This window comes from Drosophila hydei, unplaced genomic scaffold (genome assembly GCF_003285905.1).
Source record: "Drosophila hydei strain 15085-1641.00,03,60 unplaced genomic scaffold, DhydRS2 tig00008148-arrow-arrow-pilon, whole genome shotgun sequence".
Taxonomy (NCBI): domain Eukaryota; kingdom Metazoa; phylum Arthropoda; class Insecta; order Diptera; family Drosophilidae; genus Drosophila; species Drosophila hydei.
This window is the reverse complement of record NW_022045852.1, coordinates 69,065-93,460: the sequence shown is the minus strand read 5'-3', so window position 1 is coordinate 93,460 and position 24,396 is coordinate 69,065. Positions and strand designations below refer to the sequence as shown.

General features: G+C 35.8%; 1 protein-coding gene and 2 long non-coding RNA genes across 3 annotated transcripts; 2 read left to right on the top strand and 1 right to left on the bottom strand.

The window, feature by feature from the left end:
* Positions 1 to 3,054: 3,054 nt before the first annotated feature.
* Positions 3,055 to 7,568, bottom strand: LOC111598403. Its single transcript, XM_030225909.1, has 4 exons — positions 5,768 to 7,568; positions 5,457 to 5,709; positions 4,118 to 5,341; positions 3,055 to 3,868 (listed from the first exon to the last, which is right to left on the bottom strand). The coding sequence occupies exons 1-3, from the start codon at positions 6,785 to 6,787 to the stop codon at positions 4,521 to 4,523; spliced, it is 2,094 nt and encodes a 697-aa protein (XP_030081769.1). The 5' UTR covers positions 6,788 to 7,568; the 3' UTR covers positions 3,055 to 3,868; positions 4,118 to 4,520.
* A 9,728-nt stretch (positions 7,569 to 17,296) lies between these two features.
* Positions 17,297 to 19,064, top strand: LOC111598434. The gene is made up of 3 exons (XR_002751379.1): positions 17,297 to 17,437; positions 17,508 to 17,529; positions 18,868 to 19,064. It is a non-coding gene; the product is annotated as an uncharacterized LOC111598434 (long non-coding RNA).
* An 888-nt stretch (positions 19,065 to 19,952) lies between these two features.
* On the top strand, positions 19,953 to 21,551 carry LOC111598427. Its single transcript, XR_002751378.2, has 3 exons — positions 19,953 to 20,840; positions 21,038 to 21,205; positions 21,368 to 21,551. It is a non-coding gene; the product is annotated as an uncharacterized LOC111598427 (long non-coding RNA).
* Positions 21,552 to 24,396: the final 2,845 nt, after the last annotated feature.

Below are 24,396 nucleotides of genomic sequence, written 5' to 3'. Positions count from 1 at the left end.
TTTTTGTTTCTGAGTGTGCTTTTTATAAATACGTAATAATAAAAAATATATGTGTGTATACTTTATTAATATTTAGGTTTTTTAGAGTTTATGAAACCAAATACACTTGTTTAGGCGTTCGCTAGTTGCTCCTTCTACTTATTTTTCTTCTCCTTTTAGTTGTTTTAAGTGAAGTAAAATATAATTATATAGCAGCTGAATTAACAGTTAATTGAGAATTATTTGTATATGTGTTTATTGGTTTTTTAAAATCGAAAAATTGTATATCATTTTTGTTTCGTCCACTCACTAATTTAATTTAAATTATTATTTTATTTTATTTTATTTTATTTTTTTTTTTTTGAAGGCAGTTATTAGTGTATTTCACTGTCAAGGAGGTTCTCAACTTAATTTTAATTTTAGTTGTTTGCTTCCCTTTTTGAAGAGTTTTGTCATTGTATTATTAACAGTTATTATACATATACTAGACAAATGTAATTTGTTTTTTTTTTTCATTTAGATTGCGTGCTTTCGTTCTCGCTTACGTTTCATATTAATAATGTACGTAGGCTTAGATTCGTATTCCTTTCTCTCACTGCTTAGCATTCACACAAAAATAAATTTTGGTTTGCTGCTTGTCGTCTTCTTATTCTTATTCTTCTACTCCTCACACTTATTTGTTCCCTAAAGGCAATTTATTTTTGTTGGGTTTTCGCATACATCTACATCTATGTATTTATGCACGTATGTATGCAATTATTTATTACAGTTGAGGCCTTCATGAAATTTTACACACTAATACAAAACAAATGCGAAATACATTCAAATTAACATTTTGTTTGTAAAATTCTAGTTAATATCGCCAGATTTATGTCATTAGTATATGTATATATATATATATATATATATATATATATATATATATATATATATATATATATATATATATATATATATATATATATATATATATATATATATATATATATATATATATATATCTATATATATATATATATATCTATATATATATATATATATATATATATATGTAAGTATGTATGTATGTATGTATTTATGTATGTATGTATGTATGTATGTATGTATGTATGTATTTATGTATGTCTGCATGTATATATGCATATGCATATGCAAGTGTAATTATTTTAGTGTTGTATCCTCTGCTAATGATTTGTATTCTGATTATGCATAAAATAGAACGATATGAACTAGTTTTTGATTTTCGAGGACGTCCGTGATAGGTATGTTGGCATAGTCAAACAAAGATATGTAATAAAAATTAAAAATATTCAAACTCAATTTCGGAATGCAGCAATTTGAATATATGTGAGTATACATTTGTCGATACATCCAAGCCGGTCAATATAAAATGAACTCAATAAGAAAGAGACAGAACGACAGACAGGCAAACGGATTTGAAGAGATATCACCAACTGTTGCCATCAATTGCGAACTTATGAGTGGAGCAGAACAAGATATTGCGAAAATGACCGGCAATTGCAACCGTACATAGATATGTACATACATATAAATATGTGTATCTACTTCTAAAATACGCGTGCAACGTGTGCATGTTTATGGTTCAAAATACGTAAGGCATGTACATTGATATATGTGTGTACATAGGGTGTTGGTGTTTTTATGTTTTATGTTTTAATAACTATTCACATTTGCGTTTCAGCGCATAGATGTGCTGTATAGTGTGATTTGTCCATTTCTTTTTGTTTTTGTATTTGTATTTGTATATGTATGTACATATGGATGAACAATCAAGTAATTACGTATATACAGATTATGTTTAATGAACAATTTGTAATAGATCTGCCCTATAACAGCGCCAGAGTATGGCATGAAAGCGCTGTTTTGCGTATATTTTTGTTATTTTATGGCTGCAAAATTTGCCATTTGTTCTTCGTAGCGAAGGCCACCAGTGAACCAATGACCAAAGAACGCCAAATACAAACACACATATGCACATAAGTATGTATGCATATAATTAAAATGTACTTTGCACGTGGCCATGCATGTCCACTGCCGCTCATTTCCATTTATACTCCTCTCTCAACGTCTGTCTGCACCCACTCATTCGCGCTTGATCTGATCATTTTACTGGCGAATGTGTGCGTGAGTATTTTAGTCGGAAAGGAATTAGCGACGTGGTGTTTCATTCCACTTTCTCTTCATATTATTTCCTTTAACATTTCCCGCTGATACTTAACTTTAGACTACGCATTTATAATATATACATATGTGTTTGTAAATATGCATGCATTCATTTACATATTAAACGCCTTCTGCTATCTTCTCTCCTTGATGTTTGCTTTTTCTGTTTGTTTTGTTTTACATATCATTTTGTTTTCTTTTATGTTTAATTAACAATATTTATTGCTTGTAATTCTGTTGGTGTTGTTGTTGCTACTAATTTTTGATGCAAGCATTGATGTATTTTGTGAAATTGTGTTTGTGTATATGTGTGTATGTGTGTATGTGTGTGCGTTACGTGAGTGTGTGAATGCGCACGCGTACGCATGTTAAATACATTTAATTTATGAACTACATATTTGTTTTCGCTTTGTTTTTCTTCATTTTCATTTTAACAACACAGGAACAAGTTTAAATTCTTAAAAATTATGAAAAAAAATAATAAAATAATATGTTTACACTCGTAAGATTCTGTTCTCTCACTGAGTGAACGGATAGTGGACAAATAAGATGTATAATATAAAGGTTTGTCCGCCTTCTCCATGTATGCAATGTATAAAGTATAAATTTAATGAAGTAAATATAATTTGTTTTAGCATATTTTGCGTATTTTTGTTATTGGTTTACAAGTGACCAGATATAAGTGTAGTATGCGTAAGTATATATATATATATATATATATATATATATATATATATATATATATATATATATATATATATACATATAATTGCTTAGCTTTGAATATTTAAAAAGCACTTAAAATATATTTTAAAAACAAAAAAAATTAAATTTAGTCCCTTACAATAATAATAATGCACTACATTTAAGTTGAACCGAGACTATTTGTTGTCTGTCAAGAACTTAAAATTTCTATAAGTTCAATTGCTGTTATCATTAAATATGAAATAAATCAATGGTCAAAAGTAATAATCAATTTATAAAAAAAAACTAATTCAATGTGCTAGTTAAGAATTTATTTTGTTTTTGTTTTTCTCTTTGTTGGGATTCGCTATGTGCAATGCCGGCTGTTGAATTGTGACGTCAGAGCCGCATTACTTTGCTAAATATGTTAAACGTAACAGCGGCTGTACAGCAAAGGATTAATAGAGTTCCATTTACCATTGAACTAAATAAATGTAAATGAAAGCATAGGACTAAAGTTATTCCATAGTAATTTTGTTTGTTTTTGTTTTTGTATTTGTTAAATGTGTAGTAACGGTATTTATTAGGCGGTGGTTTCCTGACATACGTAATTACATATGTATTGACGATACAGATTAGTATCGAGAAGCAATAGATTTTGTGTGTCGATCTGATCTGATCTGATCTGTATGTTTCTTTGTTTGTTTTTTGTGTGTAATAGTTGCTTAAGTTCCAGTTTCCACTTGTTCCATTGAGTTCGGGTCGCTGTTGCAGATTAACGTAACGCAGTTATTGAGGGTTTCAATACGTATATGTAAATGATATATGTATTTATTTATACGTATGTGTATCGCACATATTTGCTGATATTTGTTGCATTTAGTCTATATATATGTGTGTATGTGAACATGCATATGGTAAAGTCAATTTATACCATTCCGTAGAAGCTGATCAATTTAATCGCGATGTCTGTAGTCTCGCCGTACATTCAACAACGTACATTGCTCTGTCTAAACATAATCTGCAAAGGAAATACAAATAGTTTAGTTACAACGTAAAGAATGTACAAACAATCTACTTATATATATATGCATGCGCATATGTGCGCAGTTTAAACAAAAAATACGTTACGTGTATATTCTTTACGTTATAACGGAGCGGTATAAATGACTCAGCCGCTGTTAAACATAGAAACAATATTCTCAAAGGCAATAAATGTATCTTAATAAAAATTTGAATCAATAAATATAAGGGATTACTTTAGACTCACCTTAAATATAAATATTTGGCTCTTGTTTTATTTTTATTATAGAAAATATTTGATTTGGATTTTGAATTCGCCGTCCTTTGTAAAGGCTGCTGCTACTGCAGTTACTCATTTCGCGTATACTGCGAATATATGTATGTGTATACATATGTAATATGTTAATGTATGTTTTTGTTGCTGTTGTCTGTTAACATTATGTGAAGCTTATGTTAAATGCATTTAAAGAGCACATAAGAAAATTCATAACATGCGTGTTTGGCTCTCTGTGTACGTGTTTGTGTGTTTGCATGTATTTGCTTTGCTCGTTTCTTTGCATATTTGCTTTGTAAAACTCTTCGATAAATTTGGCATAGGCAACTTCTGATTCAACAAATTCAACTCGCTTGCTCCGTTCCATTCGATAGTCTTAAAATTGCATGTAGACGTCGTCATCATCCTCCTCAATCAGATCGTCCACTTGAAAATCCGTTGGAGAGAAAGTCTCGCGCTTGCTATACAACCCATCCTCGCCAGATATGGCGCCTATTGTCGTCGCATTGCGCGCCCGCGAGCTGTTTTGCTTTAGAATCACATCGACGGGCAGGAATGGCCTGCTTAAGCGCAGTTGAGTCGTCGCCGTCGCAGTTGCACTTGCAGTGCTGCCCGCAACTCCAACTGCGCTGAAGTTAGCGCTGTAGCTGCTGCTGACAATGGTGCTGCTGCTGCCGCCGCTGCAGCTAGTGCGTCCCATGACGATGGTAGAGCCTGTCGCCGTTGAGCCAGGATCGTTGTAGCGCGAACGTTTATTCTGCAGCTTTGTCGCCCAACATTCGGTGGCCCGGCGACGCGCATTGGCACAGATGTTGTCGCCGCCGCTGCTGTTGCCGCCACCACTACTGCTGCTGGCCAGGTTACGCCGCTCCAGCTGTGACTGCTCCTGCACCTGCTGATAGCCCTTGAACTGCTCCACGCGACGCGTTGCATATATGGAGGCAGAGGAAAGGCTGGGGCTGGCATTCGTATGTGCGGCGCTGGTGCTCGAAAGCAGGTCATCCTTACTCTGTGTCTTGCCCTCCGACGTTAGTGGCTGGTCCTGCTCGCTGAAGTCATCGCCGCCGCTGCCGACGCCCTGGGCCCGATGTTTCTGTCGCAAGTGCTGCAGCTCCTCTGCAGAGCGCTGCTTACGGAACTCGTGCACCAAAGGATATATGTGCTGTATGGCGGATTCCACATCGTTCACGCTGGCGGCTATGCATGCAGAATATTGAGATTAATAACGGAATGCTCCGACAAATATATTAAGAAGTAAACATGGAAGTCTTCCACTCTCATCCTAATTTAATGCCGTCTGCACTATGCTTACCTGTTACCGTTATGCTGCCCGTGGAGAAAATCTTGAGAGTGGCCTTGGGCTCGCGCATCTTGTACGTAACACCTGGATGCAGTTCGGGTTCATAGCTGGCATTGTCGCGATGTCGCTCCGAGAAGTTGACTATCTTGATGGCCCAGGGCATGCTGCAGGTGCCTAGCACATTTACAATCCGAAAGTTTTGAAAGTGCGTCGGAAATCCGAGTTTGCTCAGACAGCGCGCATATCGCCGAGCTGCAATCTTGGCCTGCAATCAAATCATAGTGAGTCCAAGGAATAAAGAGGCTTCAATTATGATGATTTACCTGCGACTCGGAGGTGGCACCCGTACATGTAATCCGGCCGGAGGACCAAATTGAGGCCGTCGTATAGGGGCGTCGCAACTTCATGGTGACCATCCCGTTCTCTCGCCTGTACTCCACATTGGAGCCATTCAGTGCAATCTCGCGAAGCTTCAAATGGCAGCGCACACTGAACGAGCAAACCACGTTGTTGATCACAATGTCCAGCTCGGGTTCGGCGTCCGGATCGGTGGATTTGCTTGCGTTCGAGGCTACCGGCAAGACCAGAGTTTCACTCTCTGGTTGTTGTTGACCATCCTCTTGCTTTATCTCGATTACATCTGCATCGTCCTCCACCTGCAGCTCATCCTGCTGCAGCTCTTCAATCGCAGTCGCTGGCTGTTGCTGTTGCTGCTGCTGTTGCTGTTGTTGGTGTTGTTGTTGTTGTTTTTGTGGTTGCTGCTTGTTAATTAACACCCTGTTACCATTAGGAACTGTTGTTGTTGCGGTTGTTGTTGATGTTGTTGCTGTTACTGTGGTTGCCGCTGCGGTTGCCGCTGCTGTTACTGCTGTTGCCGCAGTTGTTGTTGTTAGCAACTTATTATTCGGACTGGCAAAGATGAGCTTGTTGGTGCCGTTAACCAGTACCATCGTATCACCATTGAGCAGCTTGCGCTGCCCAACACTAGTCGGTAGCTGCTGCACCGGCTGCAATTTGCTAAACTGCGAAAAATAACGCACAGTGCCTGCCGGCGTACTCGTGGATGCAGTCACATTCGCACCGCTGCCGCCGCCGACAAGGCCGCTGTTGGAACCCTTGGCTGTGGCCACTACGCCCATGCCCACGCCGGTGGTCACGGCACCGCTGACCGTTGTTTGCCGTGCGGCTAAATGATAGCTGGATGCAGGCGTTAAATAGACACGCTGCGCATTTGTCAACACTGTGCCAGCAACGCCAACGCCAACGACGGTGCCGCTGCCGTTAGCTGCCTTAAGGCCGCCGTTCATATTGGCCGCTGGTATGCTTACCATATTGTTTTGCATTAGGCTGCTACCCCCACCTCCGCTGCTTGCACTTGCGTAAAATGTACTTCTCTTTGTTATAACAGTTTGCTCTCTCTCTCTCTCTCTCTGTGTCTCAGAGTATAGCGAGTTCTTAAGCAGTTGTGGTATCGTCACTACTGTTCCTGCTGGGTATTCATCGCTGCCCACTGCTGCGCTGCTGCTGCATGCGTCTGGCAGGGGCTGCGGCGACGGCAGCGTTAACGGTGCTCGAAACTAACGCTCTGAATGGCTCTGCTTTTTGTATTTGCTGTAATTCGGTGCAGCTTTTGCCAGAGCTACCGCACGTTAAGATTCTTGTTTTTGCTACTTCCTGTTGCCTGGATTATTCTCTTTCTTGAAGCTCACGAGAGAGAGTTAGCAATTACTGTGATAATCGCTCTCTGCTGAAGTTGAAGTTCTCTTTTTGTTCTGTTCTGTTCTTTAGTTGCTATCGCCGTTTATGTTATTTTACTTAGAGCGTAGCCAGTTTTATTCTTTTGTTTTCTACTTTCGTGCATGCAATTTCTTATGGTAATATTCTAGTGTTGTTGCATTTGTTGTTGTATATAAGGCTAAAGTGATTTTTGTTAATTCCGTAGTTTGAATGATAACCAAAAACAAATAATTTGCTTGTTTTTTTTTTTGTTTTGTAGATTTAAATTAGGTTTTGATTTCTGGCTGTTGTTGTTATTATTATTATTATATTATTTTATTAATAATTATTGCTAGTCTTCCGTTCTTTCTCCTTTTAATATGATTTTAGCTTGGGGTTTTGTTGTTCCTTGTTAACAGTCTGCAAGGTTAAAACAAACGCAAATGAGATATCAAAAATAGTTTGTGACAAGTAAAAATCAGCCTGCTTTATATGTTTTTTTATTTTTTTTTTGTAATTCTCTAATTTATGTTTTCTGATCACTTGCCTAGCTTAGACGTAAGGTAAAAGATCTCAAACGTCAACTTGCCAATTACTACGGATACAACAACAGGTAGCTGATGCTGATAATGACGTCGATGCAGCGCTGGCTACAGCTGATGCATGCAAAATAAAATTTCAATGAATCGATGATCCACATCGCACATAGCTATCGATATGAATGTACAGTGTGTGTATATAATTCGAAATGCCTATGTAAATGCACATTTATACCGCGTTCACACGTACACAAGCCCACATGCATATATACGATACACACCCACTCAACTGAGTAACTCTCATCAGCTGAGCACGTCTAACAGCTGTTGCTAACAGCAGTCTGTTTGTTAACAGTTCGTAGGATCGCAAAACAGCTGCAGCGACAGCGACGACAGCAAATTCAACCTTAACCCAGTTACGTTGCCTGGGGTAGCGAGGCTGGTACTAAATGCATTTATATGTATGTATCTATGTATGTGTGAGTGTAAGCTGTTAGGCGAGGCGTCGATTTGTCATGGACGGCTTGCGAAAAGTGGCACACACGGCATCAAAATGTGGCGCGATGTCAATTGAGCGCAACGGCGACGCCACAGACCCAAACTGCGCCTGCATTTTGCAGCGCGCTAGTTTGTCATTTAGCATCCAAAATCAGATGCATTCGCTCACTCATACAATGACACACCTACGCATACATAGGCAAGCGACGCACAGCGAACTGAACATCAAATATGGGAGTGCGAGTGCAACAGCAAATGTGAAGTCGCAAGTGCAAGTGCCGCTGTGCTATTTTTAGAGTGGAAAAACGGAAGGACGGACAAATAAAAAATTGTTACTGTAAATTATCGCAAATTGCAAAATGTTAATAAATTGTACGCCGTGTAACTGCGATATTTCTTGTATGTTCTTGTTTGCATTAAAGAATATGACAAAAGCAAAATTTCAAAGAAAAACGATTGCTCCACTGTTCCAAAATACTTATTAATATTGAATCACGTCCCTCTTTGACAAACAATTTCTACATGACTCACAATCAGCTGTGCAGAAAAGAAGAGTAAATAAGTACAGCTAATAATACACTAATACATGCATATGCATGTATTAGCCATTTGTGTTTGTGTAACACAAAAAAACTTACTATGCACATAAGCGTACACATATATATATATATATATATATATATATATATATAAACACATCAGATGAGTCTGAATGAAATTTTCTTGAACTTAAATTTATTTAGCAATTGAAAGATCAATTTAATTGAAAAACTTATTTTTTATTTATTACATAGTTCTCTTATTTAGCATAGGAAGTCATAATACAATATGAATGTGAACACATATATAAATATGTATGCATGCTGCGCTATGCGTGCGTGTGCGCCTGTGCTCGTGCATGCGTAAGTCGCATTCTGTTGCTGTAGCCGCTTTTGTCCGCCTATTTTTAGCTGCAGCCAGCCAGCAGATAGTATAAGCAACAATCTTCTTGACTCAAGCAATGAGCTAGCAAATACCCTACATAAACGACATCAATTCAATGCATAACATGCATATGCATGATTAAATATACATGCACAACAATCAGAATATGGGATATGTAGTTTTTGTCTAAAATTGTATACGCTTCATATTCAATTAGTTGTGTGCAGGGTATGCAAAAAAAAACTGACAGCGAAATGAATGAAATAGGAAGCAATAAAAACTTTAAAGAAATAAATGCACAATAAAATGCAAATGAAATGACGAATGTGTGTGCTCATTGCTTGAATTTTTTTTGCCCGAAAGCAATTTGAAATATGCATAGTTTATATATATATATATATATATATATATATATATATATATATATATATATATATATATATATATATATATATATATATATATATATATATATATATATATATATATATATATATATATATATATATATATATATGTATGTATGTATGTACATTCATAGGTAAGGTGCATTCTATCGAAGACGAAATTTCAATTATTTTACAGCAACGCAGCAGAAAAAAAATGGCGGCCATTTTGGCAATTCCCCATTTTTGATTAATACCCTTGTAATGGATATTTCACTTTTCTTATGCAACATGCAACGCATATATAGTTGATATGCATGAGTACGTATGGTATGCTTATCAGAAAATTCTATGTTCAATAAATCATTCTTCTTTGTTTGATATCGCAAAAATGTATATTGCTTTGCTCTTGCAGGCCATTGACTATTCGTCTTGGCCAAATTAGATTTTGTATTTTGTGTTTATTCATCGGACGCTCGAAACAACAAAAGTTACACAAAAATTAAAACTGAAGTAAAGGCGTAAAAACGAAAGTCGACGGATGGGAACGACCCCTAGACACTTGCATACCTACATACTTACATACATTACAATATATGTATGTAGTTATGTATATACATACTTATGTATATAATATGCGTCAGTTCAATAACCTAGAATGCGAGCAAGTATTTTTAATAGTCCGGCTGATCGACTATGACACACCTCATCTAAATTGTTCATTGATGTGTACATCTGTAAACGCATAAATATGTATATATGTGTATATATATATATATACATATGTACAACAAGTATACATATATACATCAGCTATACATGCATACTTATTTGAATATACTTTATCTGAAATATACACGCACACATGAATACTTAGTTTCGTCAGCGACTTCCGCGTTCAGTGTTCCATTATCTAAAAATCGTAAAGCTGATAAAACACTATAAGTAAACATTCGTTTACAATATGTATGGACATACAAATATTTACGAACAGACATATACATTACACCTGAGCTCAAAATCCAAGTCACAACCTTTTAACCTTTGTTTCATTATGGACCCACAAATGTAATCATTTTTATTCATAAAATAATAAAATTAACAAATTCGGTAAATGTAAAATGACAGTCAACGTACCCCAAACACATAGGTATCTACATAAGCTCAGGCATATATCTTTATTTACATATGTATATACATACATATATATATATATATATATATATATATATATATATATATATATATATATATATATATATATATATATATATATATATATATATATATATATATATATATATATATATATATATATATATATATATTATATATAAAAATCGTAATATATATATATATATATATATATATATATATATAGATGAGTGCAAATGCTACAAAAGGCAAAACAAATCGCGTACACAAAAAAACATTGCCGAACTTCGAAATTCAGGTTCAAGGCCAAATGACAACTGTTTCTATCAATGGCAACAGCAATACATGCATGCACACACTTAAACACAGCCATTCACATGTTTTGCTACACACTCATACATAGTAATATATACACATACATGTACAGAAATGGTCGCTATTGCCAAATAAAAAAAAAAACAGAATCAATCGATTTCTGCATAAAGCTCGAGGGGACATTTATGGGACATTTACTTTCCATTTAATACAAACTGAGCGTGTATGTTAGTTTAGTCCCGTTAATAATTAAAATTCTAAAATATTGTATGAACATGATTTTTCTATACTTTTTCAGGGCAAATTTCAATTTGCGTGCACTGCTGCTTGTGCACACATACACATACACATTGATATACAACCGACTGCAATATTCATACTTGTTTTTAATTAAATTTGTATGACTTATTTTCAGAAGAATAACGAATTCGATATTCTATAAATATTATACATATACATAGGACAAACTACATATGATGTAGTTAAATGAAATCTGACTTAATTTTGGCTTAGTGATCCAATTTACTTCAAGACGTTTGCTAGTGTAAATAATATTCATGTAAATATACCGAACAAATATGAAAATTAAACTTAAAATAACACGAAAATACAGAAAATGGACAAAATACAAATTAGTGCAGAATTCGTAGTTTGCTCAAAAAAATATTCAAATAAATAGAAACAAACATTACCAAACGAGTAAACTATTAACATGCATTGGTGCACACACCACGTGGTGAGTTACGCTGGTGTATGCACACTGCACTCAACCCATTAAATATGAGAATTCAGCGTATGCTATTATGAAAGTGTATGTTACATACAAAATGAGGTGCGGCAGACCCCATAAAGTATATATATTCTTGATCAGGACGACGAGACGACTCGATTTAGTCATGTCCGTCTGTCTGTCTGAGTGTAAATCACAAAAGCTAGAGCCTTAAAGTTTGAATTCGTTTTCGGTAGCCCATCTCATCCCCTTATCGATAAGAAATCGATAACTTGACTTTAGTTGTTAAGCGTAGTTTGAAAACTAAACATTGGGATCAGGTTTACTGTGTAGGTTCCTTCCCCCTTCCCACCGAATCGGCAAAAAGCGTATTAGACTTGTGCTGCGACATATACTCACATGTGAATATATACAAATTTGATTAGGAGAGTCCATCTAGAAAGACTTAATCAACAATTAAATTCCATAGTTAGAGCCCATACTTTAGCTCCAACGGGTCCGTCACGTAAACTTCGCAGTTAGCAGAGTATGGAATGTATGATAAGAAAAGGACAGAATGAGTGGAATATCAGTTCTTTCTGGATGTAGGGAATCTCTTAGTCGAGCTGTCTCAACTGAAGCACTCTTACTTGTTTATTTTCCTTTATTTTTTTTTTTTTTTTTTTTGCGAAGAACCTGTAACGCAATCGTATTCATTTCGAGAAATTTAAGTTTTATCAACACCCACAGTACTTACTAATAAGAGTGTGGCGGGGTAGAAGTTACCCTATAATATGTTATGAGCCGTCGTTACATATGTTTTAGCTTCATTTTTCAAAACTTTTTGTATTTTTTTCATGGCATTCATATGTAAAATGATATATTTATATACATATGTACATATAGAACCTAAATGATGTAAAGTCATCTTCACGTTTTCCTTCTCTCTGTCGCTCTCTCTCTCTCTTTTGCCGTGTCTGCATGGTTCAAATAATCAACAATAATCAGAGAATATTTGGCGCATTCGAATGATTAGCAGAAAAAATACTCAAAGCTTTAACTAACACTTAAAAATAAAAGCAAAATATCACTTTTTCTTTCATTGGAGCAAGTTGAGGAACTATCAATCTTTGTATGCCAATCTTTTTATATTACAACATTTTGTCCACTGAACGTTTCTTCAAGACCTTACTTTCTTTCCACCTACTTACCAACATGTTCAATGCACTATGCAAAGCTTTAAAACAAATATAAAAAATATTTACGCTCTCTGTGTATTGCTACTTACTACCCAACTTCTCACGCTCATGAATCTATGCTGTCACTGTTACAATTTCTCTCTTATGCTATTTAAAAGCCTAAATAATAAAGCACAACAGAGACACTCAATTACTATATCTACATGTAAATATGTGTGCGCATTAGATTGTTTTTAAATTGTGGAAAAGCTCGCGATTAATATAAATATATGTGTATATATAATGACCTAACAATTATCGTCGGCCGGAAATAATATCGTATACATATATAAATGTTCATATTTGTGTGTGTACACATACATATAAATGCATACAGTTACATCAATAAACGATCACAAAGCGCAAAGCGAGCGAAAACAGAATAACGCATGAGCCGCTTCACATTGTTCTTTTTACGGCTGGTGGACATACATAGAAAAGTTCGTTTTAGCTGCTGCTGTTGCCGTTGCTAAAAAATGTAAGACGCTAAAGCGGCTTACAAGTTTCACTATGTCCGTGTGTCAGGCCACTGCCTGTTCTCCTACGGAATGATTCATAAGCATTTCATCATCAGTTGCAATATTTACACAACAATTACACTTTAATTGCGTCATGAATACCAATGTTCATATTAATTAATATTGTAACAATTTTTTGAATTCAAACATATGCAATAAGAACATTGGAATTGAAACAAAAAAGTTTATGCTATGGTGCGTAGCTGCGCTTCTAATTGTTTGGTGAATATGCCCGTGTATCTGTGTGTAAGTGAACTGTTTGACTGTCATGCGTAAACAAACCTGTTCATGAAGTAGCGGGTGCTTGGCAACAACAACACACAACAGGTGCTAGTATCAAGATCTTGCCAATAGCAAACATACATACGAAAATATGCACGTATGTATACTTAAATGAATAAGGCATTTGCATCTGTATGCATGTACACCGCGTAACAGTGGCCTGAATGTACCCATTAACAGAGACTGTTAAGTCGCACAGCTTGACCCAATTTTGTATGTCTGTGTGTGACTAAGCAGCTGACCGAATTTATAACATCAGCAACAACCATCAACAACGCAGTGACTGTCATACTTCACACACACATACGCATACATATGCGAATATGCGAATATATATTGATTAAATACAGTTGACGCATCTTGCTGTTTTGTCCCACACTCCAAGCAAGCTTATAAGAACTAAGGTTTATAATTTACATAATCAAATTTATATGCACAAAGGCACATACATACATACATATACACATTTATAGATTCCAAGGTACAAGCAGATGTAAACATGTGTCTACATGCACAAACACGTCAATAAATGTGTGTATTCATGTAATGCAGGATACGGCGTTCAATCGAGCTTGAAACTCTGCCTGTGCGTATGCATGCACGTGGGTGTGTGATGTGAGCTTTATTTGTAGGTGTAGCAAACCATCCATAATGCGGCTCGCCCGCCTGCAGAGCAATCAGCTGCAGCTGCCCAAAAATAAAATTGTGTGAGCTGACAGTTTCCAAACGACGATGTGAATTAACTTCATATATGTATGTACATATGTGCATATTTATATGTATATATTTATATAAATAAATAAATATATATATATATATATATATATATATATATATATATATATATATATATATATATATATATATATATATATATATATATATATATATATATATATATATATATATATATGCATATAGATATACGGTAATTAGCAAATTTTAAATGTAAATGGAACGCAAATATATCAAGTATTTCAAAAATATATTTTTTTAACATTATAAGAGTTTTAAAAACTCTTATAATGAAAAATATACATTTTCATAAATTCTACATCGGGCTCTAAATTAATCCATGACCTCTAGAATCAACAGCGGATTTTTTCTAAGTAGCGATGGTTAAAAAACAATTTCCAACAAAAGAGCAAGATGACAGCATCTGCATTAGCAGCATGCCACAAACTGCACTGGTAAAAAAGAGAGAAAGAAAGAGAGGAACAAAAAAAACCAACGGAAGAATTGTCAACCGGTTTGACACACATATACACATGGATGTTCGTGTATGCATGTGCTGCATAGATATGGGAGAGTCTGAGAGAGAGAGACCGGCATCTTGTTGCCGGCTATTCGAATTTAACTATCGGCTCAATACCGGCAGCAAATAGTAGTTGCTTACTCAGTGTCCGTAATCGGAGACAAAGGGCATCCGTCGGATATACGTATATGTATGTATATGTATGAATGTGTGCGTAGTTGACCGTGACTCGGCGATCATTTTGCTATCTCAACTTGCTATCGATATGCCGATTTCAGCAGGTACTTACCTCTTAATAGTCCTTAATTAGTGTTCTGTTGGAAATCTCGACCAAGGAGCCTAGAAAAATAAGAAAAAATATAAACACAATTATACAATAAGTTTACACAATAAACGGTATATAACAATATCAAGAAATACTTATTGCCTAGCTTAAACTTTTTTATATATTCATAAAATTTGTAATTTGTTTTTGTTATACATGTTTATAGACTCACATATATGTATATATATTTATGGATATTTGTTTATATATTCCGAACGCTAAAGAGAATATTTATAATAATTGAACGCTAAACGCGAATTTTATTGTAAGTCCGAAACTATAGAAATCTAATGACAATTGATATATTTGTGATGCTTTATTTTTATTTCAGTTTTCTAGAGTTTTAGACGAACACGACCCACTGTTTACTGACGTACACATGCACACACATACATACATATTACAGATAAGCATACACACACACACATACACACACAAATTGCGATGTTAGAAAAATGCTGGGAGAAGTATAATCGACGGCCATAGTAAAAGCTCAAGAGTCTGCTTGGTGGGCGGCTTATCGAAAATATAATTATCGTTTCAATATAAACAAACAATAAAGGAATACACATACATACAAATGTACACATTCAGACCGGATGTAAGCAGGAATGTTTCCGCTTTTGATTTTCTTATGGAGAATAAATCAGTATTTTATTTTTATGCAACTATAACAATAGTGTAATATATATATATATACAGTGTACTATAGAGTATTCACAAATGCCCGCCGACATATGCCATATCCCCAAGGAAATTAATGTACACAACTAGAGTGTTTTAGACGGGACTACTTGCTACACTAAGAGATATCCTGTACACTGAAGATGTGATATTCAAATCATTCTATCCCTATTTTATACATGTATGTCAAATTACACATGCTCACACACCAGCGCATAGTATTTGTATTGATTACAAAATCTTACACGGTAAATCTGAAGTCTCTAGCATTTACGGTATTCAAGCTGAACTTGCAAAACAAAGTCAAATGATTTATTTTTATCGATAAAAAGGAGAGGGGATGAGTTATCGTCGTCCTGATATACTTTATGAGTTCTTTCATACCTCATTCTGTATGTTACATAAATTTTCATTAAAAAATTATACCCTGATCTCCCGTTTTCAATGTGTTCAGGGTATAAAACACTTGAAATCCCGTTCCTAAGCAAAGAAAAAACGCAACCCTAAATGTCGGCATCGCCCTTAATTCAGTTCAAAGATGTCAATGAACCGCACAAAAGAGAAGCTGCATGCAATGGGATGGGGGGAACGACAACAAACTCGAAGTCGTTGACATTTTCGGGTGCCCATATAACGGCCGCAGCACCAGCAACAACAAATCCCACAGCTGTTGATGTATTATGATTAACAGTTATGTGCAGGACCAACAAAGACCGTCAGACAACATGACTTCATTGAAATTTTGTATTTTGTTGGTAGAATAATGAAATTAATATAGACCCAAACGCCATAGCAGAAAAGTTTCAAGTGGAAATATGTCCAAAATTTATCGAGGCGAAAGCTGCGACAGAGACGCTGTCTGGCAGGAATACCACTAAGAGTGCGAGTGCAGACAACGCAACACAAAAAAGACAAACGAAAAATATCTTAGACGCTGGTCATCCTTAGCTACGACGCTGACCTTGGACACAGCTACCGTTAAGCAGCACACTTTATAACTTATGCTAAGCACATATAAATGTAAACAAGCTCGTTTACATTTGTATGTGTGTACATTTTTTTATACGAAAACTATTATAAGAGTAAGGGCTTTCAAGTCTCTACGAGTAAATAATTTACCTACATGTATGTATGTAAATAATAGGACAAGTATAAAGAAACGTTAATAAATGTAAACGTATGTGTGAACACACATGCAAACACAGGTATGTATGTATGTATGTACAAACATGTGCTCAAACAACTAATTGGAGCATTCAATAAGAATAAGTGAACATGTGACTTGCAATTCAGTAGTGTGTACACACTCTTCGCGCACACTTAAACAGCTGACAACATTGGGGCGTGCCAATTTCGATCGCCTTTACATCGATGTGTGCGTACGTATATGAGCGAGCGTAGCCACAATATTTGACTCAATGGGCATGACACACTTCCGTATTAGCAGCGGTAAATAACAACATTTAAAACAAAAACAACTGAACATACTTATACATATATATATTCTTCTAAAATGAAGATGAACCAACGAACAAAAGAGAGTACGTTAATATTATACATATGCCTACACATACATGCATACATATATATACAGACATATATAAACATTGGCACAGACATCAACAATCAACATCATAGCTTGAGCGAGCACAACTAAGAAAGTGGCAACAATGGGAGCAGAAACAGAAGAAAGAGAAAGAGAGTTACGAAGACGGGCTTAACAGAAAGTAAAAGTCGAAATCAATGAATTTGTATTTTCCGCTTGTTTTCATATTTATGTATGTATGAATGCACATACACATGTTTGAGTGAATATGCTGTCTGTTCACATATTTGCAATATAGGTTAAGATTACGTCGTACACGCAACACAGCTAGCTGTCGACGCACGCGTATGCTGCGTTTAATTGCCGCCGTCCACTGCGAACATCTTTTAACATTGACATTCGTTTCTTTCTTGTCACTAGTTGCCTAAATCTCTCCCAACTTGTACGCTCTTTCTCTCTGTTTCTCTCACACACTCTTCCGTTCACACATATACCGTACGATTTTGATGGGCACACAGTAACCAAAACAAAAGTCTGCTTATGCGTACATGCATATATACATACATTCATCTATGTATTTTTCTGTTTGTAAGTATGACAGCACCGGCAAATTATAATGGCGTAGCTTGGCATTAGTTCAATTACGATTGAGCTGGGCTACATGTGCATATATACATATGTATGAATATTTAAACATCTTGGGTGCCCAGTTCTGCAGAAGGTCTACAGCGAAACAAAGTATGACACCCTAAAAGGTTGAACCAGATCGGCTAGTTACCGATATTTCACGCTGACATGCAACCATATAACCGATAAGCAGTGCAATCGGTCAACCAGTTGTAACGTGATGTAGAGGATAGTGATGACGAACGCAGCGTGAGTAACGAAAGAAATGACAGTATAATGTATCTCATTTGGTCTCACGCACACACACAGTCATGTACACAGAATATAAATATTTTATAAGCTTCAGAGTGAGAAATTGGATATTTTTCTGTCTACGAATAAACAAGCTTTAGAAATAAAGTATGTATGTATATACAAACATATATACATTAGGAAAAAATCAATTACGAACCATTTGCAAGCGATAAGACGCCCTATGGCTCGCTCTCGCTCTCGCTCTCACTCTCTTACTGACAGAATCAGTTCCTCTTCGATCGTTTACAAAAAAATTAATAAATAAAAAATTAGGACAAATTCCAGTTTGTTAACAGTTGGAATGACGACGCTGACGAATAAACATGAAAATCAATTGAATGTGCAGGCAGAGCCACAGACCTGAGGACCACTATTTTCTCTGTTGTATTTACCTTCTTACTCTCATTGGCAGGTACATAACTGAGCGTCTTTGGCAGGCATAACAGGGCCATCGATCAAGGTTTCCCCTCTCACGCGCGTTTCTTCAGCATGCTTGTGTATGTGCCAATGTCTACATGTGTGCGTGTGTACGTGTGAGAGTGCACATGTGTAACTCTGACGTCGCATTACATGCTCTAGTTGCATAAAATACATATAGTATATATGTAAAATAAATATTCGCATTAAGTGAACTACTGCATTTTCTTCAATAGAGGTTAATTCACACATTCATTTTTATAGACCAAATTTATTGAAATTGACATACACATGTATATATGTACATACATTCCTGCATATTTGTATATTACATACATACTCATGTGTATAATGTGAATATATATGGATTTGATGCTGCTATATGAAGATATATATTTGCTTATGAATATTGCCATGCATACTAAAACATTAGCGATAAGTGTGACTATGGCAACAAAGCGTAAAACACTCACACTCTCTCTCACACACAGATGCACAACCAATTATGCGGGCATCCAATTTTTTATTTATGTAAATTTATAGAGCGGAAGTTACATGTACACGTGTACTAACATACATGGATATGACACAAATGTAGATATGTAGATAAAAACCAGCCATAATAGAAGGGAGTAACGTAGTAAGCAAATACAGAACGCTGATCTACAGCTGCAACGAAGACAGGTGGTAATATTGGAAACAGATTTGCAGAGCAAAAGAGAATCGGGAAACAACAGTGGGCATTAGGAATTATTAAAGACGGACTATATGTGTGTGTATGTGTCTAAGACCTTTGTACAATTGAATTTCGTCTTCTACTATATACATATGTACATATGCTTGTATGTATGTATACGGCCTCGTTTGACAAAATATGAATAGCAAAACAAAGAACAGCAAGACACGCTGAACAAGAAGTCACAGCCGCACCTAAAAACTATTACATCACTATGAAAATCGACACATATGCATAAGCACTAACATAAATATGTATGTATTTATACATACAGGCATACATATGCATGAATGACGGAAGCAAACTCTCACATATACACAGACGTGTGTGTGCAAAAATTGAGCATTAATGTATATACACATACACATGTGTATATGCATGTGTATGTTAGCTGCAATTTTCACATTGCAAGATAAGTAGATGTCTGCGTCTTTGCAATATACGGTACTTAACATAATTGCATCAAATGAACATAAACAAATTTTAAATATAACAAGACTAAATGCTGCAGTCGACTTCTTTTACAACGAACAACAAAGGCAACAGAAAAAATTAAATGAGAGGAAGCAGTTAAATGAGCGAAATGCGGCGAAACTTTATTAGCCTGCGTTGTGTTTTCGCTACATTCTATAGGCTACAAAGCTACAAAAGAGAGCTACGGCGAATTCACAATGAGCGTCGACGACGACAGCGGCAGCGGTGGTTGACGGCCACAAACCGAAGTTCGTTGAAATTTCGAATGTATGAAAACGTTCAGTCTGCCGCCAGCGCGGGCCCGAGCGTTTAGCTCGAAAACGCGGCAGAGGGCCCAGCGAGAATTAGCTGGGTCAACAAGGTGACTGGTGGTGGCAGAGCAAGAGCAGAGCATAGCCGTACGAGTGCGTCTGTTTGCTTCTACTTCTGTAGGTATACGCGCCTATGTATGTGAGCGCGCGCGCGACAATGCGATGTGCTCTGCTGTATATATCGTTTGGCTATTTTCCCCCTCCCATTATAAAATACGAAATTATTTGAGGAATGCGAATGCGGCAATGGCAACAGCGACACACGTATACATAGGCAAATATAATGCTAAACGCACTACAGCTGGGGCTCTTTTAAAAATAGCCAACGTGCTTTTGGGCGCAGAACAGTTAGACAGGCGGGCATGCAGGCGAATTGTCGGGCTGACGTCATCTAGCGAACGCAAGGATGAATTGCGTATAATATATGCAATGTTCCACACAGCTGTAGTAGGTTGAATGCTCTTGACAAAACCTAAAGAAAAAATAACAAGTCCCTCTTCCGACCCAATAAAAATAATTCCACAAGCACATGCAGAGTCAAACAGATTCTACTGTGAGTGGTCAACTGTTCGTCACTCTCTCATTTCCACTGTAATCATCTTAATCATTTGAACATAGTTAATAAAATACTCAATGTCCCCAAGGGTAATAAATTTGCCGCCTACTTAAGGACAGACGGACAGGAAATGGCATATTCATGCACACATTCACACATAAGTTCATGAATGTGTGTTTAAAGCGAAGACAAACAGGGCGGCACATGTGTGGCAACGCTGGCAGTGAGAGCGTTCGTTTTTTGTGATTGAACGAAAGTGAGTACTTTGCACGCGCTACAAAGCGACAAAAGAGCGTAAAATGAAGCTCTCACATTTCAAAATGGGACGCGTAATGGCGCATTTCGATTTTTATGCATTTTACATTACCCTGAATGTTATTTGTGGTCTGAACCAAATTTATTTCATTTATTTTTGCAGCACAATGGTGCGACTAGATACAATTGGTCGAAATCTGTTTAGATATTGATCTACACGTGATGATTGCCAGCCACAAACTAGTTATGAAATCAAGAGTCTATGACGGCCACTAGCTGCTAGCGAGAGGAAGTAGATACAGAGAGAGAGAGAGAGAGCGAAGAAAAAGTGTAATTAATTTTTTTTTTTTTGGTTGTTAAAGGCAATGAAAATTACATTTATTTAACTTGAATTTTTCATTATTTTTTTCTTTCTTTTTTTTTAATATATATTTTTTTATGTTGCTGGTTGTTATGTATTTTTCGTGTTGATAATATTTTTTTGTTAACTAGAAATGTGATTTTGTTTTAAACTACAAAATATTGTTTATCGTATTGTAATTGTATATAAGATTTTACTACTTTTCTTATGGTTATTTTCTCACTTTGTGGATGTTGTTGTCTGTGGTGCTGACTTTTCAGTTGCCAAACTTACAATCTATTTTACAAATTTGTTAGCCTACAAAGGAGTTATAACTATGCGAAAACTAAAAAGAAAATCAAAAGAAAGAAATAATACAAATTGAACAACAAAAAATCACCTTTTTTTTGAGTAGGTGACGTCGTTTGTAATGTGCTTGCTTTTCTACTCTTTGATTTAAGCGCTGCTCTCAAAAGCTCACGGTTAATGCCGCTCCGCGAATAGCTTTGAGGCTGATGTTTTGCCTTCTCGCTTGCTCCGCTGCGATTGCTGGGCCGACAATGCCGACCACAAAAGCAAAGAATGTCGTTTACGAACTTTCCGTTACTTTTGCTTGTTTTTGTTTTTGTACACTTTTCTTTTTGTTTATATGTGCGTGCTTGAAGACATCGATTCTTACATACATTCAATTTTTTCTTTTAAAAACTTGTGACTAACGCCGTACGTATATGGTTTTGTATGAATGTATCTGCAAATGTCTGGGTGTATTGTATAGCTAGAACTCTTTCGCTCTTGCTAAATTGATATAATTAATAGAAAATGCATTAAAATTACTGCAGTATGCGCTATTTAAAATATTTCGTCTACTGGCAAGACGACAAGGAATCTGTTCGCTGACCACGAACTTCTACCACAAAGCAGCAGCTACAGCGGCGACTCGCTGAGAACTCAACAATGGCAAATGGCAAAAATCGGTGAGTTGACGGCGACATGAATAAACGGAGTACGCGCACAGTAAGCAGCGCGAAGCGCGGCGAAAATCACGCGACACAGACGTACACTCACACACATACAGGCATGCATACATTCACACACAGGGAGACAAGGGCAACATTTGAGCATATAAGCCGCATGCTTTTCTCATACTCGTTAGCTCTCTCTCTGTCAGCACTACACTCGTACATACATATTTGTTTCGATGTATTTTACTTTCGGTCGCAGCGACTTCTTGTTGTTGGCCGCTGCGCAGCGACTTTTGTAGTTCGCGCTCTTGCTCAGCAGCAACGCAATAAAAGTTCAAAAACAGTTGAAGTATACCGCGACGCGAGTAAAAATCTTTCTTCACCGTCGTCGTGTAGTCTTCCGCGAATTTCAATTTCTTTTTCAATTGAACAAAAGAAACGCTAACGCTTTTTCTCTTTCGAAGATATAAATATTTGTTCATATTCGTGTCAATTATAAAGGCAAAAATAGTGTATTTTCGACGTAAATATTAAAATGTTTATAAATCGCTCCCAAATATGTTACATATATATATATATATATATATTTATACAATGTACACAAATAAATGTGTCGATTCAAGTTTTTTTTTTTGTTTTTAATTCATTGCGTTTCATACATTTAAAATTGCATATAACAACAAAACGAGCATTTTATTGTTGTTTGTGTAGCTGCTGCAGTGTGTGCGCGGCAATGCTTAATTGCATTTGTTGTTTTCTAATTTTTTTTATTTTAGCTTGCTCTGCCAGTAGGAAAAAAAACTGCCTGAAATTTGCATAAATCGTTTCTTTTAACATTGTTACGTTAAACTACTTGTTTATTTATTAATAATTATTACGGCGTTAATTTATTTTATTATCGTGGTTTTGTTGTTTGAAATACTTATTAATTTAAACCAGAAGCAAAATTACCAAAAATAAATTCTGAGAGCACTGTATGAGCACACACGTACGTCTTCACAGTCGCTCGGCTCTCTAACAACTGACAGCACTCAGTGAGCAGTGTGCCCCAACGTAGCACACGATAAATGGCTCGAGCGGTCACACTACGAGTAGTCCGATGTGACCAATTTTCCTACGCGCAAAAATCGAATTGAATTTACAATACAAATTATGTTTGAAATCTACTAATATTATATAATTTTAATATTCTCAGTGAGAAGCGAAATTCAAATTGCTGGTTCCGAAGCTTAATAATATGACTTCTTCCATATTGTTCGCAGTTTATTTGCAAATTTAATAAACGACTTGAATATTTTATAAATAAGCAAAATAAGAGACAAACTTCAAAGATTAAGACCACGTGCCTAAATAAGACATATAATATGCATTGTAAAGTTTTTAGTTGCATGCGTATCACAATCATGTAGTGCGACATTTTAATAAATAAAATTCCCAAATTTCAACAGCTAAATATGTTGTTTTTTATTTCCTGCTTGGTGAGCTTTTGCAACACTTATTCACATATGCAGTAATAAAATATGGTTATATCGTCAGTGTGCCCACATTATAAATGCAACCGTATTTCCTGCAGTTGTATAGGAATAACATCGATATACTCAATTAGGGGTTTTTATATACATAATAATGCAACGAAATTATGTTCATAAAATGTGAACAAATTTCTGCCGGAAATAGTTTGCAACTTTATGCTTAGGTTAATTTGTTGTATTCTTCTGCTCTCATAGTTTAAATTATGTTTTCAATTTTTTTGTACATGTTGGTTTTCTTTTGAAAACCACCGATACGGGGACGTACAACAATGTCATAAATATTGTCAAGAAGTATCGATAACAGCATACACTTTACATTCGATATATGTTAGATATGCTAATATTAATAAAATACTAT

Bases quoted from the DNA above. Each gene is read 5' to 3' on its own strand.
- LOC111598403 (XM_030225909.1), bottom strand. From the start codon at position 6,787: ATGCAAAACAATATGGTAAGCATACCAGCGGCCAATATGAACGGCGGC. The intron at 5,710-5,767 runs GTAAATCATCAT...ATTTGATTGCAG, and splicing joins GTGCCACCTCCGAGTCGCAG to GCCAAGATTGCAGCTCGGCG. The intron at 5,342-5,456 runs GTAAGCATAGTG...CTGCATGCATAG, and splicing joins GGGCAGCATAACGGTAACAG to CCGCCAGCGTGAACGATGTG.